Source organism: Pimephales promelas, chromosome 3 (assembly GCF_988280905.1).
Source record: "Pimephales promelas chromosome 3, fPimPro1.hap1.1, whole genome shotgun sequence".
In the NCBI taxonomy this organism is placed as follows: domain Eukaryota; kingdom Metazoa; phylum Chordata; class Actinopteri; order Cypriniformes; family Leuciscidae; genus Pimephales; species Pimephales promelas.
This window is the reverse complement of record NC_142771.1, coordinates 19,483,415-19,500,892: the sequence shown is the minus strand read 5'-3', so window position 1 is coordinate 19,500,892 and position 17,478 is coordinate 19,483,415. Positions and strand designations below refer to the sequence as shown.

The 17,478-nt window shown below is 37.3% G+C and overlaps 3 protein-coding genes across 5 annotated transcripts; 2 read left to right on the top strand and 1 right to left on the bottom strand.

The window, feature by feature from the left end:
* Positions 1–373: 373 nt before the first annotated feature.
* LOC120489689 (uncharacterized) lies at positions 374–3,730 on the bottom strand. Of its 2 annotated transcripts, XM_089128425.1 has the most exons (3): positions 3,222–3,362; positions 2,615–2,706; positions 374–1,327 (listed from the first exon to the last, which is right to left on the bottom strand). In XM_089128425.1, the coding sequence occupies exons 2-3, from the start codon at positions 2,643–2,645 to the stop codon at positions 504–506; spliced, it is 855 nt and encodes a 284-aa protein (XP_088984551.1). In that variant the 5' UTR covers positions 2,646–2,706; positions 3,222–3,362; the 3' UTR covers positions 374–503. The 2 variants fall into 2 exon arrangements, with proteins under 2 accessions (XP_088984551.1, XP_039542622.2); XM_039686688.2 differs by lacking the exon at positions 2,615–2,706 and having other exon boundaries at positions 3,222–3,730.
* Positions 3,669–8,011, top strand: LOC120489688 (heat shock 70 kDa protein). Of its 2 annotated transcripts, none has more exons than XM_089128424.1 (2): positions 3,669–3,857; positions 5,556–8,011. In XM_089128424.1, exon 2 carries the CDS (start codon positions 5,583–5,585, stop codon positions 7,509–7,511), a length of 1,929 nt encoding a protein of 642 aa, XP_088984550.1. In that variant the 5' UTR covers positions 3,669–3,857; positions 5,556–5,582; the 3' UTR covers positions 7,512–8,011. The 2 variants fall into 2 exon arrangements, with proteins under 2 accessions (XP_088984550.1, XP_039542621.2); XM_039686687.2 differs by lacking the exon at positions 3,669–3,857 and adding an exon at positions 5,046–5,229.
* Positions 8,012–8,647: 636 nt separating this feature from the next.
* On the top strand, positions 8,648–14,558 carry pitpnbl (phosphatidylinositol transfer protein, beta, like). The gene is made up of 11 exons (XM_039687531.2): positions 8,648–8,770; positions 9,181–9,211; positions 9,437–9,582; positions 11,159–11,250; positions 11,431–11,438; positions 11,606–11,680; positions 12,064–12,147; positions 12,385–12,462; positions 13,488–13,595; positions 13,870–13,992; positions 14,363–14,558. Exons 1-11 carry the CDS (start codon positions 8,682–8,684, stop codon positions 14,408–14,410), a joined length of 882 nt encoding a protein of 293 aa, XP_039543465.1. The 5' UTR covers positions 8,648–8,681; the 3' UTR covers positions 14,411–14,558.
* Positions 14,559–17,478: the final 2,920 nt, after the last annotated feature.

Sequence of the window (17,478 nt, the reverse complement as noted above, 5' to 3'; positions counted from 1 at the left end):
TTAACTTGTCCTCTCAGTGATTCCCGCAGTCACTAAAAACCTTGAATTTTAAAATGTTGATGTGTAGGCCTTGAAAAATAATGGAAATTAATACAATTTTAAAATTCATTCCTTTCTAGTGAATATACATTTTTATAGTTATGTACTGCCTAAAAATATTTCAGGCTAAATACTGCTCTCTGTGGAGTATTTATAATAGTCAACATCAGTCTGGAGGTATGGTAACTCATGGTACTCTGTACAAAACACAAAGTGGTCTTCCTCAAAATGGAAAAGCGAAGCCTTTCTTACATTGTTTGGCTTCCTGGAGACATTTGTGCACACATATTAACTGGAAATGTCATAAAATTGTTAGTCAAACAGCATACCGGTCTTCTGTATTTTTTATGTAACATGGAAGCTTCTAATATCCTTAAAGTAATAAAAATCCCAATATATCTATCACAATGCGGGGTTCTTTCTCGAGGTGCGCCTGCAGCGACCTGTCAACAACGATGCACTGGTCACTCTGCGGACAGCGGTTGGTCTTCTTCAAAAGTATGCGCTGCCTGTTCTTCATTGAATTTCTGACACGTGCGCTCATGTCTCCTCATGTTCCCGCTCTGGCTGAAGGTCTTTGAGCACCAGTTGCAGCGGTAAGGCCGTTCTCCGGTGTGTGTGCGCATATGCATCCGAAGGTAGTCAAACTTGGAGAAGTTTCTGCCGCACCAGTGACAGATGAAGGATCTATCGTGTAATTTCTTGTGGAGCTGCAGCTTTGCAAAGTCCTTCAACTGCCTTCCACATTTATTACACTTATATGGTCCTTCGTGATCCTGATCTTTCGCTGATGCCCTCCTAGGTTTGGTGAATCGTGTGCGAAGGCGATCCTTTCGCTGCAGTCTCCTCAACGTGGTTGAGGTGTCACTGGCTGTTCTCAGCTGGTGAGCGGGTTCTGAGTCCTGACACGGACCGGCATGGACAGGGGTAGTAGTAACTGAAGATGTTATTGTGATGATGGTGTCCTCGGGCTCAATCTTAATCCTTGGTGTTGAAACAGTGGGCAAGGTCACATCCCACGTCTCATCCGCACTCGAGCTGTCGAACTGAGGAAAGAGTCGTTCACCTGCATTTTTTTGATGGGCCGACTCCCTGTCCTCTGCCTCGGTCTTACAGGATGAAACGGCATCTAGTATGCGTGGCTTCGGTTCACTAGGTGAATCTTGACTCTGGTCATCGGCCTCCGTTTGCTGATCCTCAAGGTCTTCCGATTCAATTGGAGACGTGTACCCACGTGATGGCACTTCTGTGGATGAGGCTTTATCAGGAGAGACATAGTGGACTTGTCCTGTGTGGTGAAAGCAAGAAAAGATGAAAAAAACAGCATTCCCTAATAGTACTTACTTCAGTTCTTAGTTGCAGTATTGGTCATTTTAAGAGAAGCTAGGGTCATTATTATTATATTCATGAAAAGCATACAAACATATGGATATCAGTTCTAAGCAACATAAGGATGTACAGAGTGACCTTTTTGGGCGTGGAAGAAGTAAATATTTGCAATGGCTGAAAGTTTTATCCAATTGAAACCTGTTTGACAGACAGCTTGGTGTCAAAGTAAAAAGCGCTACTGCAGAATTACATTTCACTGACTAGGGGTGTAATAATATATCTTGCCACAATATATCGCAATACAAAAATGCAACAATATGTATCGTGGATAGTGACAAGATGTATTGTGTATAGGTCACGCAAAATGAAAATTACTGTGCATGAAAAAAAAAAATCAAGTTTAAACTACTATATAATGTTGAATATGATGGAGGATAATGCAATAGGGGAATATTTATGGGTCCTGATAATGCCAAATGTCTTACGTTACCAGTAAAAAGTAGCCAACATCTAGTCAGTGACAGAGTGCAAGCATATTCGTCTAAAATAATTCTGTTTTCAGCTTCAGAATCATAAATATTTTTTATTCTGGTGTTACCATTGTCCTGTGCATTGGGTTACGAGCACCAAGCCCATTCATTAAGACTTAATGTCTAATACAACATACAACCATTCAATCAGAATCAGAAAGATTGCCAAGTGTACTTGCGCACACACAGGAATCTTTCTTGGTTAATCAAAAGTCAGGGGTTGCAATCTTTGTTTTTGAAATGAATGTCTTATGCTTACCACAGCTGCCTTTATTTGATCAAAAATACAGTAATACTATTAATAGTGTAAAATTATTGTTTTATATTGTAATATATTCTAAAATGTAATTAATTCCTGTGATGTCAATGCTGAATTTTCAGAATCATTACTCCAGTCTTCAGTGTCACATGGTCCTTCAGAAATCATTCTAATATTATGATTTGATGCTCAAGAAACATTTCTTATTGTTATCTATAAAAAAAGTTATATTTATACATAGATTAATTCATATTCATACATATTATTCATATATTTTTGCAACATTACAAATGTCTTAACTCTTGTTTTGTCACTTTGAACTAATTTAATGTGTTTGTGCTGAATAGAAGTATGAATTTCTATAAACAACAACAATTTATTAACCCTCAATATTTGAAATGTAGTAGTATATGTTCAGCAAATGTATGTTTGAATAGTTGTTTATAACTATACATACCTGATTTGTTTGATTTCGTTACTCTATTCATTATCTATATATATAAAAAAAGATTTCTTTTCCACTCTGTCACCTCACTGGTCTTGTCGTATCTAGCAATCAAAATAACAACATCATCATAATTAAAGATATTAATGTATGGATTACAAATTCCTATAGGTTTACCTGCTTTTAATAAATTCACGTCCACACACTGACATTACATAACTGATAACTTAATAATACAAACAAAGAAATCAGTAAAAGCGATCATTTAACATGGTTGTGCTGGACTAGTCAAGTTTTCAGATAACATCTTTCCTCTCCGTGTGGCCCTGCGGCTGTGGCCACTGTCCTCTCTCTCTCCCCCTCTCTTTTTCTGAATTTAAATGTGTTATTATCCTCAATTAATTGATAAATATCCATTCAACAGACTATGTTAAAAATTATATTATTGTTGTTGTATGATTGTAATTGCTGGATACGACAGTGAAGGGCTAGACCAGTGAGGTGACAGAAACTTAGTGGTAAATAAATGCTTCTACGCTTCTGTGTCAGTAAGTTTCACAATTAAAATCCCGTTAACGGTAAAATGCACCCAGCCTGGGTTGTTTAAGAGTGAATTTACCGTTTAAATGTGCCTGATTCCTCCTCAGAACATCACTCAGCTGTTGTTTCAGCTTCGCGTTTTCTGATCGTGTTTGGGCTGCTTCCTTTTGATAGTCATTCACCGTCGCTTCCACCTCCACCCAAATCTCACGAATGATAATTGACATTCGCTTCATCAGATTAGAATGTAACTTATCCAGTCTTGACATTTTACCGAAGTATAAAAACAAAACAAATTCGATAAAACACCCGAATAAAAGCAACTCACTACACTTGCTTTTTCTTCTCTTGTTTTAGCGATATACGCTGACTCTACATGTAAATTACTGCCACCTACTGTACTGTAGCTTATTCCTCTTTGAACTTATTGGCAGTTCGCATTCTTAAAAAGAGCATTACCGCCATCTACTGTAGGAATATATATATATAGTTAATAATTGAAACTCTAGCTGGGGGATTCGTTTTACCTACAGTCACCAAACTTGGTATGTGTAATTGTCCACAAGTTTCTAATTGACACTTACTTCAACCAACATGAAGTAATCTATTTTTGGTCGGAATTTGTGTTTCTTTAGAAATCAGGTCAAATCCGGTCAAGTATTGCAGTAGGCTACTCTTCTCAGCAAACACCATCACACACTCCTGCAGGTGATAGGTGAGTGGGGAAAAAGTAGGGAAAAAATCTACAAAAAACATGGAACTCTCGCCTAGGCCTATACTTCTAAATGAGTATCAAAATTGTCTAAGCCATTCGGTCTCACGACCTTCATCAGGCATATGCAAACATTCAAATTTAATCCCATTTAAAATAATCATTCACATGACCAATCAATGTAAAGATAAATTTACAACCAATTAGGGTCAGAGATTGATTACACAACTAACAACACATCATCATCACAGACAGATACAGACAGAATAGTAAATATCAGTTCAAAATAATATATAAGTTCAAAATATAAAGTCAATAATTCCTAGTAATCAATAGTCTACTGACCACATATACTTTTTTTATGGAATAATGTCTTAGAAAACCTTTGCAAATTTAAAATGCTGTAGCCACTAAAGCTGGATTTGTGTGCGATTAGAAGTTGTCAAATTACAAGTAGGCCTAATCATATTTTTGTAATCAATAAATAATCTCTGATGTTTTAGTTTGAGATATTTTCCTTCATGGACAGTATGTGACTAAAGAAAGATGTCTCTTTCACTTTCATTTAGTCAGTGCCATTGACTATGGCTTAACATTACAAGGTATTTTACATGTAATACAATTTCTAACTGGGCAAAAACAGTTCTCATGAAAAACAGTATAGGTCTATTGCAAAATAACAACATTTGATCTCTAGGCTATCTGTTAATCTTGTACTATTTCAACCATTGCGTATACGTCAGTATAGAACCGGAATTTATGGCTGTCACTCATTTCTCATTTTACTGAATTATAAGGATATGTGAATTATACTTTTCTGTAAAATCGAGATTATAGAGCAGGGTAGCGTCAATCACCATTTTATAGCCTAATGTTTTCATTTGTATTATTATACATTTTATTATTCAATGTTATTAATCCATACACATCATTTTAGGATTGACTAACAGAAAAAAACCCAAAACTAGATTTTAGTTACAGTAAATGACTTAATGTTAAGCGTGCTAAAACATAACTTAGTCTACGACTAGTAGGCCTATGTTTAAGCAAGTTGATAATGACTAGAATCTGAGCGAATGCTCCAGAAAGCGCATGACGATGCCCATAGGCTACCATAGAAAGGCATGGGCGGAACTGTCTGGGTTTTTCGCCTTTCATTGGTCAGCTCAGCACGAGTGTTCCAGAACTGTTTAGAACATGTGAATGTGGGCAGCGCTCTCTGTATATAAACAGCATGGCAGGTTCAGGGCATCAGTGTTTCAACAGAACTTACTTGAGTTACGGCGAAAAGAAAGAAATTGGCGACAGTTAAAAATAAAAATAGTCCGTTGAAGAATCTACTCGAGGCCTACTACCACGACTAAAGCATTTTAAAGTAAGCATATTTTGTATTACTCTTGTTGCGGTTTTCTTTAAGGCTTCACTGATAGGCTGCTACTAATTGTGTACCGGCTCTACAAGTAGTAAATCAAGTAAATCTGTTTCCAGTACCAATATTGATACTCGTAACACTCTGTAAACGTTAGTGCTCTATAAAATAATTTAAAAAATATATTTACATATACATGTATTTGTTTATTTAGTCTGGGGACGTTCCTTTTTCATATTGCTGTTCATTTATTTTTGCCTGATGCTTTTTTGTACAATATCTAAATATTTTATGTAATTATAAACATTTTTTTGATTTCTATTTTCTTACAGTAATCTGTTAACTACCTGTGAAAAAAAATGTCATCAGCAAAAGGAGTAGCCATTGGAATTGACCTGGGCACCACCTACTCCTGTGTGGGGGTGTTTCAGCATGGAAAAGTGGAGATCATCGCAAATGACCAGGGGAACAGAACAACACCCAGCTATGTTGCCTTCACTGACACTGAGAGGCTCATTGGAGATGCAGCTAAAAACCAGGTGGCCATGAACCCCAACAACACCGTGTTTGATGCCAAGAGGCTGATTGGCAGGAAATTTGATGATCCAGTAGTGCAGTCTGACATGAAGCACTGGTCCTTCCAAGTCATCAGTGATAGCGGAAAGCCAAAGGTTCAAGTCGAATACAAAGGAGAAAACAAGACATTTAATCCTGAAGAAATTTCCTCCATGGTCCTGGTGAAGATGAAGGAGATTGCTGAAGCTTATCTGGGGCAGAATGTGACAAATGCAGTTATCACAGTTCCTGCCTATTTCAATGACTCGCAGAGGCAAGCCACTAAAGACGCTGGAGTGATCGCTGGGCTCAATGTCCTCAGAATCATCAACGAGCCCACGGCTGCAGCCATCGCCTACGGCCTTGACAAAGGCAAAGGAGCAGAACGCAACGTCCTGATCTTTGACCTGGGTGGAGGCACCTTTGACGTGTCCATCCTGACCATTGAAGATGGCATCTTTGAGGTGAAGGCCACAGCCGGAGACACTCATCTGGGTGGCGAGGACTTTGACAACCGCATGGTGAATCACTTTGTAGAAGAATTCAAGAGGAAACACAAGAAGGAGATCAGTCAGAACAAGAGGGCACTGAGGAGGCTGCGGACAGCGTGCGAGCGAGCCAAGAGAACCCTCTCCTCCAGCTCTCAGGCCAGCATTGAGATCGACTCGCTGTACGAGGGCATCGACTTCTACACGTCCATCACCAGAGCACGCTTTGAAGAGATGTGCTCAGACCTCTTCAGGGGAACACTTGAGCCTGTGGAGAAAGCCCTGAGAGACGCCAAGATGGACAAGTCTCAGATCCATGATGTCGTTCTGGTTGGTGGATCCACAAGAATCCCAAAGATCCAGAAGCTCCTGCAGGATTTCTTCAACGGCAGGGACTTGAACAAGAGCATCAACCCAGATGAGGCAGTGGCTTATGGTGCAGCGGTGCAAGCCGCCATCCTCATGGGTGACACATCTGGAAATGTCCAGGACCTGCTGCTGCTGGATGTTGCGCCGCTATCTTTGGGCATCGAGACTGCAGGTGGAGTCATGGCGGCCCTCATCAAACGCAACACCACCATCCCCACCAAACAGACCCAGACCTTCAGCACCTATGCAGACAACCAGCCCGGTGTCCTGATCCAGGTGTATGAGGGAGAGAGGGCCATGACAAAAGACAACAACCTGCTGGGTAAATTTGAGCTCACAGGAATTCCACCTGCACCACGTGGAGTCCCGCAGATTGAAGTGACCTTTGACATTGACGCCAATGGAATCCTGAATGTGTCAGCGGTGGACAAAAGCACTGGAAAAGAGAACAAGATCACCATCACCAATGACAAAGGCAGACTGAGCAAAGAGGAGATCGAGAGAATGGTGCAGGACGCAGACAAGTACAAAGCTGAAGATGATCTGCAAAGGGAGAAGATTGCTGCCAAAAACTCCCTGGAGTCTTACGCCTTCAACATGAAGAGCAGTGTGGAAGATGAGAACCTGAAAGGCAAGATCAGCGAGGATGACAAGAAGAAAGTTATTGAGAAATGCAATGCCGTCATCAGCTGGCTAGAGAACAACCAGCTGGCTGATAAAGAGGAGTATGAACATCAGCTGAAGGAGCTGGAGAAAGTCTGCAACCCAATCATCACTAAGCTTTATCAGGGTGGGATGCCAGGAAGCTGTGGGGATCAGGCACGTGCCAGCTCAGGGGCTGGTGCTCAGGGGCCCACTATTGAGGAGGTGGATTAGGTATGAGATGGGCAATGGGACTGATTTTTGGTTAAGTTCCTTTTGTAATTCAATTTACATCATTTATTATATTTATAAGAGTATTATAAGATATTTTTGGACCATTTATTTGGACATTATGTGGAGCACTCCTGATTTTATTTTTCCTCTGTTATTGTATGCTGCTTTTATATGTTTTTGAGTACAATATTATAATATTGTTGAATATATAATAGTTTTGCCAGTATTGCAGTTGGAAGATTTCTTATGAAATATGCATTTGTCAGGAATATCTACTCTTTTAAAGTACATGTTAATGTAAAATCATGTTATTTAATGTTTCATTTGCATGTTAAGAAATGAATAGAATTTCAACATACTGACTGTTGAAATGTGTATATTCCAGTTCAGTTGTAGGCATTACTATTGTGCGATATTCTATAGGAAAGAGTCCATTAAGACTGTTAACTTTATAAGGTTTGTCTCATAACATTTTCAATAAACTTTAAAAATTTAAAGAATTGTTACAATAGACTGTTTTTTATGTTTCTTGTGTATATACATGCATGTCTAAAATTGATTAACTCTAAACATGTTATATTGTAGGACTAGGCACACTCTATTTCCAATGATATCATACAATTATACATTATAGTTTCTCATCAGTCGAATACATAAAGGCTGTATGAAATAAATAGCTTACAAAATATAAAGGTAAAATAACATTTTATTGATGCCAATGTGTTTTCACACTAAAGTTCATAAAGAGATTGCAAAACTAATTCATATAAAGTGAGTAATTCATATATATATATATATATTACTTCTGTCTATATATATATATATATAGACAGAAGTAATATATATATATATATATATATGAATTACTCACTTTATATGAATTAGTTTTGCAATCTCTTTATGAACTTTATATATATATATATATATATATATATATATATATTACTTCTGTCTATATATAGACAGAAGTAATATATATATATATATATATATATATATATATATGAATTACTCACTTTATATGAATTAGTTTTGCAATCTCTTTATGAACTTTAGTGTGAAAACACATTGGCATCAATAAAATGTTATTTTACCTTTATATTCTATCCCACGAAATTCCCTTCCCATCATGGTCCCTGTCCTCAGACCCCTTGCCTGCCCCGGTCACTGATGACGCGCGCGGCTCATTTCCGGCGACCGCAATCTGTTGTTGAATGTACCGTTCTGTCCAGATTCGGGATGGTACTCGTCAAGCAATAGTGAGTGGCTTTTAGAGAATCCATTTACTAGATTCAGTTGCGTTATATCTTGCAGCACTCGTCTGTCTTTTTAAAAGCATATTCCCATATGGCATAATAAATAGTGAATTTTAAGCCCGTGATATGTCGGCGCTAACCGCTTAGCTTGCCCGATACAGCATTACAGTGTGTTTTATGGACGGCTTTCCCACCAGCGCCGCTATTTACAAATGCATGATAAGATGGGCATTTAATAGTAGTGTTTTGAGTTCAGACCCCGTTGGTTGTTAAAACACTGGTTTATCGTACAATAATGAGGGGCCAGCTAACGACACGCCCGTTATACAATCGCACCGCGATGCAGTCTCCATGATATGAGAATAAATGGTTCTTATCTTTTATTTCTAACCTCTATTCAATTCTCCTTTCAGCCAGGTGCTGTTGCCATGTTCAGTAGAAGAGGTAAGAGAAAGAGTCATTGCTATCAGAATAACTGGCTGCTCTGTCTTCTGTGATCAGTGGGAATCTGTGCTTCTGTTGTTGCTCAAGCAAATATTTTTAGACAGCTCCCTTCACTTAGATGGAGTCAGCCGGACCTCTTCTCCATTACATTGTTTGTCCCTATTGTGTGGTGAACAGTTGCCATTAGTTATTTATTTATGTAATACCCTCTTACCCCCCTCTCAGTACCAGGTTGGCCAACTGTACTCGGTTGCAGAGGCCAGTAAGAACAACACAGGTGGAGGAGAAGGGATTGAGGTCCTCCGAAATGAACCTTACGAGAAGGACGGCGAGAAGGGCCAGTACACCCACAAGATCTACCACATACACAGGTGAGAGCATGTGTAAAAACTTCGATCATGTCAACAGCCTTGCTGGTTTCACCATGTCAATAAGACTGTGTGCACAGAATTGTTGTAGGGACCTCTGGCAGGGACTCCCACGGTTAGCACCCGCACTTACTGTTCTAGTTTTACTCTAGTTCAAAACTTTGTTATCAGAAAGATTTTTTTTTTAAAGAGATGCATTAAATTGATCAAAGTCAAAGTCTTCAATGTGATCAAAGTCTTCAATGTGAGTTGACAAGAAACAAGTACGACAATAAAGAAGTATGACATGAACCGTTTTTATCATATTAGGCATAAGATTAATGAAGAAATGTGTAGGCTACAAATTGTGATTGAATTTAATAGACTTAGATACCTAGCATTTTAAATTAACTTGCTAAGATATTGATTCATAAAACATGCGTTTGCGTTCTTAACTGACTCGAAATTAAAATGAAAAAGCTATCAGTCAAAGCTCAGCTTTAGGATGGGAAGAGACAGGGCAAGATAAGGAGACTGAGAGAAAAAGAAAGAGTGACGATAGAGATTGAGAGAGCATGTGTCGACAAATAATCTACTGCCCACCTGACATAGTTTTAAAGCTATTGTTATCCATTTTTTTCGACCTTCAAGCATATTAAAATGCACATATGTAGATCAGAGAAATAAAACAATTCTCCGGGAATATTTTTGAAATATTTCACCGTATTACTGTTATTGATCAAATAAATGCAGCCTTGGTGAGTATAAAAGCCTTCTTTCAAAAACAATGAGACATTTTTAAACAGTAGTGTATATGGGAGGTTAATAATTGTCACATTTTTTACAAAAAAAACATTTTGGACATTTACTAGGGGAAAAATATACAGTTTATTTTACACAACACTTTAAACTAAAAATGTAAAACTTTTTATGTGTTTTGTCAGTTTATTTATTTGTCAACAGTGTTTTGGGGGCCTAAAAACTCAAACTTCAAAAAAAAAAAAAACTGGTTTCAAAATGCACGCTTTTGAAAATGGCAACATTACAGTAAAGACGACAACTTTTTCAAAAAGATCCCCATTCACATGGATCCATGTAAAATAATTAAAAACGCTGTATTAGTTAGCAATGTCACTTTGTAAAGAAAAACTACACACCGGTAGATAGAACACATAAGTTTGCGTGTGACATCACCATTTTCACAAATTCACATTTTTGTAGTCCCAGAGATCCACAAACTGTTTTTCTGTTTTTACTAGATTGTTGTCGTGTAGATATATCCTTAGTAACGGGCATTTTGTCACACTACATGGTCAAGGATCCAGTGGAACAGCCTATAATATGATTTCAGCGATATTTAAGCAATAAAACAATCATGAAATGCAAAAACGGTCAATGAAACAGCGTAAAATTATATCATAAAATCTAGTCTCAATGTTTTGAATTGTTCTCTTGTGTATCAAACAAAAATATCATGTTTAAAGGATAAATTTCACAAAAATATTCCAACATGGAAAAACACTTCTAGAGAAAACCATTTGTGTAATTGAGATGCATTTAGTCTCCTCTAATATTTTGAATATTGATTTGTCTTTTACAGCAAGGTTCCCGGTTTTATTCAGATGTTTGCCCCTGAAGGAGCCCTGGTGTTTCATGAGAAAGCCTGGAACGCCTACCCATACTGTCGCACTAGTTAGTAAACACTAATTACTTGTGCGTGTGTGAATAAGTGATTAAATACAAATGGGATTGTATGATTTAACCCTTTTTTGCTTTTGCATTTAATGCATTGAGTGATGAAAATGACTGATCTATACAAACAAATCTGTTCTTTTCTTTTCCCAAAACTGAATCGATTATGGAAAACTGCAGTTGTTACAGTAAGTGTATTTTTGAAATAATCACGCTCTGAGATCATCACTGCTTACAGGTCGTTCTTGCTGAATCAGAGTTTAGTCATCATGTCTCGCTGTTGATGGTACACACTCTGTGTATGAATTAAAAAGGATTCCATTGGTGATGCTCTCTTGTGCCTTTTCCTTTTCAGAATGAGTACATGAAAGATGATTTCTTCATTAAGATTGAAACCTGGCATAAACCAGACATAGGAACAACTGAGAATGTGAGTGTTTGTCTCCAGTTCATCTGTGCCTTTTTGAGGTGCCCAATAATTGTGCTACTGGTAAGAGTAGCTCTTACCTAATCTTTCAACCAGAGCGTCTCCCACCAGTTTATTGGTTTGGGTGCAATGCATCGTAATCAGTTAATTATAATGAATAAAAACCTGCTGTTGTGATGGATGGTTAATGGACAAACTTGCGCCTCAATCAGATTTGTTTATTAAATAACATGAACATTTTTGATAAGACTTTCCGGTGTAATGCGCGTCACCATCTTTCTCACTTTTAGCCACTGCCGCTATGGTTAGAGGCATTATTCAGGGCTTGACTTTAATTATTTGTTACTATGTCTTCATTCTAATGTTTCTATCTTCCACTTATGCAGCCTCATGGTCTTCCTCCTGAGGAATGGGAGGACATTGAGATTGTGCCGATCGATATAGCTGATCGCTCTCAGGTGGATGATGTGGTGAGTTGAATTAGAAAAATCCATTTCTGTCTTTGTTTGAAATTGTCTAGCATTTATATTCATGATATACAGTCAGTGTTAAACTTATTCTACCTCATTTTGTGCTTAAAATTCTGAAGTACACAATAAGCTCAGAATCATCTGTTGATCTGCTGTTTTGCTTTAATATTTGTCCTCTTCTTTTCTCATACACGCCCATTGCTTCATGCCTCCATCATGGTTTCATTCATCACTCAGGACTACAAACCAGAAGAGGACCCTGCCGTCTACCACTCGGAGAAAACTGGGAGAGGACCTCTGGGACCTGAATGGAAGGTACACACGCACACACACACACACACACACACACATACATACACATATACAGTATATTAGGGGTGTAACGATACACTCATGTCACGATTCAATAAATTGCTATACTGAGCTCATAATTCGATACTACTTGCAATATTTTAAGCCAAAATAAATAAGTTTTTTTTTATTATTATTTACTTCTTTACTATAATTATTTTATTAATAATATATATTTTTTTAATTATTAGAACCCACAAACATTTCCCCATTATATTTAACATTATATGTAGTAGTTCGATGAAGTAATGTCACTGAAAACTTTTTTTTAATTACAATTTTCGAATTACTACCTTTTTTTGTATTTTTTATCACTACATTTATATTGTTATTAGTACACAATCTTAAGTGTGAGTTCACCCAAAAATGAAGTTTCTGTCATTAATTACTCTGTCATCTCTTGTTGTTCCAAACCCGTAATACCTTGGTTCATCTTCAGAACACAAATGAAGGTATTTATGATGTAATCTGAGAGGTTTAGCAGCCATAAATCTGGAGCAGCCATAGACTGCAACATCATTGCAACTTTCAAGGACGAGAAAGGTAGTAAAGACAGTTAAAACAATCCTTGTAACTGCAGTGGTTCAACCGTAATGTTAAGCAACGAGTTTCGACTTTCTGACGTGGAACCCAGAAGCACTGCACTGTTTACCATGTGATCAGCTGGCTCAGAAAATGAGGTGAAAAATATTTAATAAAAATATCTTCATATGTGTTCCGAAGATGAACGAACATGTTTGGAACAACATGGGGGTGAGGTTTTTTTTTTTAGTCAACATTTTTTTTTTCACTTTGTCTGCCATTCTGGATTTATTTTAATTTTTTAGAGAACAGAGCTAATGTTACCTGTCATAGAAATTTGAGTTCACAATCTTTTATGCACAGTTTCTGTTGACATTAATTTAAAAGTTATATTTTATTGTACTATCCAAAAGAGTGATTATCTACACTATCTGTTCCTAATGCATCCATCTCTCCGCCTCTTCCAGAAAGAGCTTCATAACGGTAACTGTCCCTATATGACGGCGTATAAGCTGGTGACGGTTCATTTTCGCTGGTGGGGTCTGCAGGGACGTGTGGAGAACTTCATTCATAAGGTGATCCATTAGAACTGTTATATACAGTAGTTCCTCATCATTACCAACACAGAGGCTCAACTTACACTCATACTTCCTCGGCTTTACCTTTCTGGGGTCTGTGAACTAACATTTTGTACTTCGCAATTCTTTAACGCTGCTTAGTGAATAGATTAAACGTAAATTTTGGTTTGATGCATTTCGTTACATGAAGATTTGACCACTGCTGTCAGTTGTTGATAAGTCTTTGTTGTACTTGCAGTAGCATCAACCTCATCTCTCTCTGTCTGAGTAGCAGGAGAAAAGGCTCTTCACTAATTTCCACCGGCAGCTCTTTTGTTGGCTGGACCGCTGGGTGGACCTCACTATGGATGACATTCGTAGGATGGAGGAAGAGACGCAGAGGGAGCTGGACCAGGTATGCGTTTCTGTAGAAACCATGCAACGCAGTTCTGCCTACAGCAACCGAATGCTTGCAGGACTCTATTGAGATGATTATGGAGAATTTCACTAATATTACTATATTTGCAGAATATAGTGTTATTAGTTTTGTGTGACATAAAGCTAGACTTGCACTATTGTGGAAACTATTGCACTATTTTATCAACTAATATTAACAAAGATTAATAAGTGCTGTACAAATATATTGTATAATGTCTCTTCGATCTATGCTGAATAAAAGTATTCATTTCTTTCATATTAAAAAACCTTACTCACCCCCAGATTTTGAATGGAAGTGTTCCTCCATGTGTCGTTGTTATTAAAAATCTGTTTCTTTTAATTTTCAGATGCGTAGCCAAGGGTCTGTGCGAGGGATGAAAGCTGGTGAGGACTAGGGAGCGTCAAAAGAATAGAAGAAACAAAATAGGGGCTACTTTTTGATTTTACCTCCTCCAGTCCTCTTGGCCAATCACAACGTGCCACATAATGAAGCCCTTCCAAACAGGAAACTGTCATCCCTTACCCAGGACGTGTCCATTACCATGAGTGTGAATGCGTTTGTGCGAATGAGCAGAGTATGCATGTGTATCAGTGGTTTGTGCAGTCTGACTTTAAACCTCATCATTTGCTGCCAAATTCTTTTGGATTCACTGTAAAGTGATACTGGCATTTCTTTTTATAATTAAGTATTATAACTGTTTAATGGTTTTTGGTTCATTTTGCAACCATCAGCTTTTTACTGAGTGCGCCAGTGGAGTAACGAACCCCAAGCCCGTTTCTCCAAGAGACTGGGGAAACATTTCACTATATGTATTATGACCATAAATAAATGGCTAAGTAATTGACTTCTTAATTTTGTTAAATCTGTCATGTTGTTCAGGAAATCTCTGTGGGAACTTGCATATGCCTCAAGAGGTATGATCAGTAATGTCGAATTGAAGAAACTGAGATGAAAGGAAAACAGTTTTCTGGTTTAGTTATGGTGGTGTTTTGCTTTGGTTCAGTTCTGCACTGATTGCAGTGTGGATGTCGACAGCAGTGAACTGATACGGTTTCATTTTTAAATGGAGTGTAAGAGCCTTGAAACCCCTCCCACATTTGACTGACATACTACAGGCCACACCCCTCTGTTCTAGTGGGGGTGGTCTGAATTTTTGGAAAATTAAGTTCAATTTACAATACTGTAACAATAAATAAAAGAAAAGATTGATAACCATGAGCTGTTTGCGTCGTTTGATCTTTTGCACTGTTATTTATAGTTCATATAAAGGTTCCTTTTAAATTACAAGCTCTGTTATTTCTTTGTGTTCAGAGTAACATTAAATTCATGTACGAAGCACGATTAATATCTTGTTATTTTGCCTCCTATTTTCCACATTTTTAATAAAATGGAATGGAAATTGTTTTATTTGAAACAGGGACAATGCACAAATAAACATTAAACTTGTTAATATCAAAATGTGTCTTGGGCCAGGTTATAGCAACAATTGGTCATTTCCGTCTGTAGTCCATCTGCAGGTATGATATATTATAAAAAATAATGAATCTAAATAGAAATTTCACAGGATTATGGATAAAAACAGATACTGCGAAGTGCGAAGCATGTTCGTGACTCTGCTGTTCGAACTCTTTTCCGAGTCAATTGATTCGTTTTGTTCGTTGAATGAACCAAATGACTCGGGAAAAGATTTGTTCATTTTGATGAATGAGTTCGAACAGGAGAGTCACAAAAATGTGCGTCACAGAACAGAGCAAGGCGAACATTTGAGCTTATAAAACATAAACTTTGTTATTTATTTATTTATTAAATGAGTGATCGTTTCGCTAGATAAGACCCTTATTCATCGTCTGGAATCGTTTAAAGCTCTTTGAACAGTTTGCAGTTTGTACTGAAAGTGTCTTTTCGACCTTTAACCGTTTGCGTCCCACTGAAGTGCATTAAATGGAGAAAAATGCTGGAACGTTTTCATCAAAAACCTTAATGTCTTTTTGACTGAAGAAAGAATGACATGGATATCTTGGATGACATGGGGGTGAGTAAATTATCAGTAAAATGTTTTTTCAAAAGTGAACAATATGGCGGCGGCACTTCGATGTGTGCAAACTTGCTTACTTGTCAACCATCTCTTTATGTTGTGGGAGGCTACACTCCCCTGTGACACTTTTTTTTGTGTACTACTTTTTTTCGGAGCACAGTTACAATCTTTTTTTTTTAGAGGTGGAGCAGTAGCACTGTATATGATTTTAAGTATCAAAGACACATTTGAGTCGATCATATTTGACCAGTAGGCTATATGACAGTGAGTGATGATAATGATGTATTTTTTCATCATGGATCTTGAGGCAGAAATTCTCACTGTTTTATGACTGTTTTACATGTCTGAGACCAGGATGTAATACAGGACAAAAGGTGGGGTATGATCATTGCATTTACTGTAAATATGTACTGGATGCTACTGTGGTGAGAGAGCTTCTTAATCTTATGTATCTAAAATTTGATAAGTTAGTTCAATTTGTTGCACATTTTTTAACACGACCTTTAAAGCTAAGTGTCGAAGTTAGGCTTACCCATAGATTAATTAAATTTATCTTAAATTTATACATTTCAATTTATCTACATGTATTGGCCACTTACTAAAATTTCCAAATATTAAGTTTAGACCACTTTGTGAAAAACATAGATGCAGTTTTCCCAACATTTAATGTGAGGCATGAGTCATATAACCAGTCACTGACCTTGCTCACACCACTTGATGACATTTTACAATTATAGTCATTTAGCAGACGCTTTTATCCAAAGCGACTTACAACTGATGACTAAACCAAGCGTCATTGTGAAGAGGCAAAAACAGCAAGAAAAGCTCAAAATACAAAGTTCACACATTGCTTGAAGTAGCATAAGCCAGACAAGTGAGGTTTAAAGAAAAAGGAAATCTTTTTTTTTTTTTTAAGGTTAAGTGCTCATGAAAGAGATGAGTTTTTGTTGAGTCTTTTGAATGCTGTCAGGGATTCTGTATTCTGTATGAGGGTGGGCAGATCATTCCACCAGCATGGTACTGTGAATGAGAATGTTCTGGAGAGTGATTTTGAGGCTGTCTGTGATGGTACTACAAGCCGTATGAATATGTACACTCCTTTTTTATCTACATAATGTATGGTTTTATGTTAAATGAATATTTTTTTGTGTTTAAGTGCTTTTGCAGTTGCTAATGGGGATCTAAATAAACAAACAAACAAATACAAGAAAATAGGGTCTATAGCAGATTTAGCATAATAATAATCTTTGTTAATAGACTATTTTATGCAATGTGTGTCAAAGTGTGCCTTGGATGGCAGAAAAAGAAAATAATAACAAGGTGGAAACAACAGACAAATTCTGATATTCAGTTTTTTTTTTATTGTAATCACATGCCTGTGTGTGTGCTGGTAAAATATCATATTTCGGTGAAAATTTGGTTACACT

Coding starts and splice junctions, on each gene's coding strand:
- LOC120489689 (XM_039686688.2), bottom strand. CDS start 3,411: ATGTCAAGACTGGATAAGTTACATTCTAATCTGATGAAGCGAATGTCA. Junction 1,328..3,221: donor GAATCAGGCACATTTAAACG/GTAAATTCACTC, acceptor TTCACCACACAG/GACAAGTCCACTATGTCTCT.
- LOC120489688 (XM_089128424.1), top strand. CDS start 5,583: ATGTCATCAGCAAAAGGAGTAGCCATTGGAATTGACCTGGGCACCACC.
- pitpnbl (XM_039687531.2), top strand. CDS start 8,682: ATGACGCGCGCGGCTCATTTCCGGCGACCGCAATCTGTTGTTGAATGT. Junction 9,583..11,158: donor AAGATCTACCACATACACAG/GTGAGAGCATGT, acceptor TGTCTTTTACAG/CAAGGTTCCCGGTTTTATTC. Junction 11,681..12,063: donor ACATAGGAACAACTGAGAAT/GTGAGTGTTTGT, acceptor CCACTTATGCAG/CCTCATGGTCTTCCTCCTGA.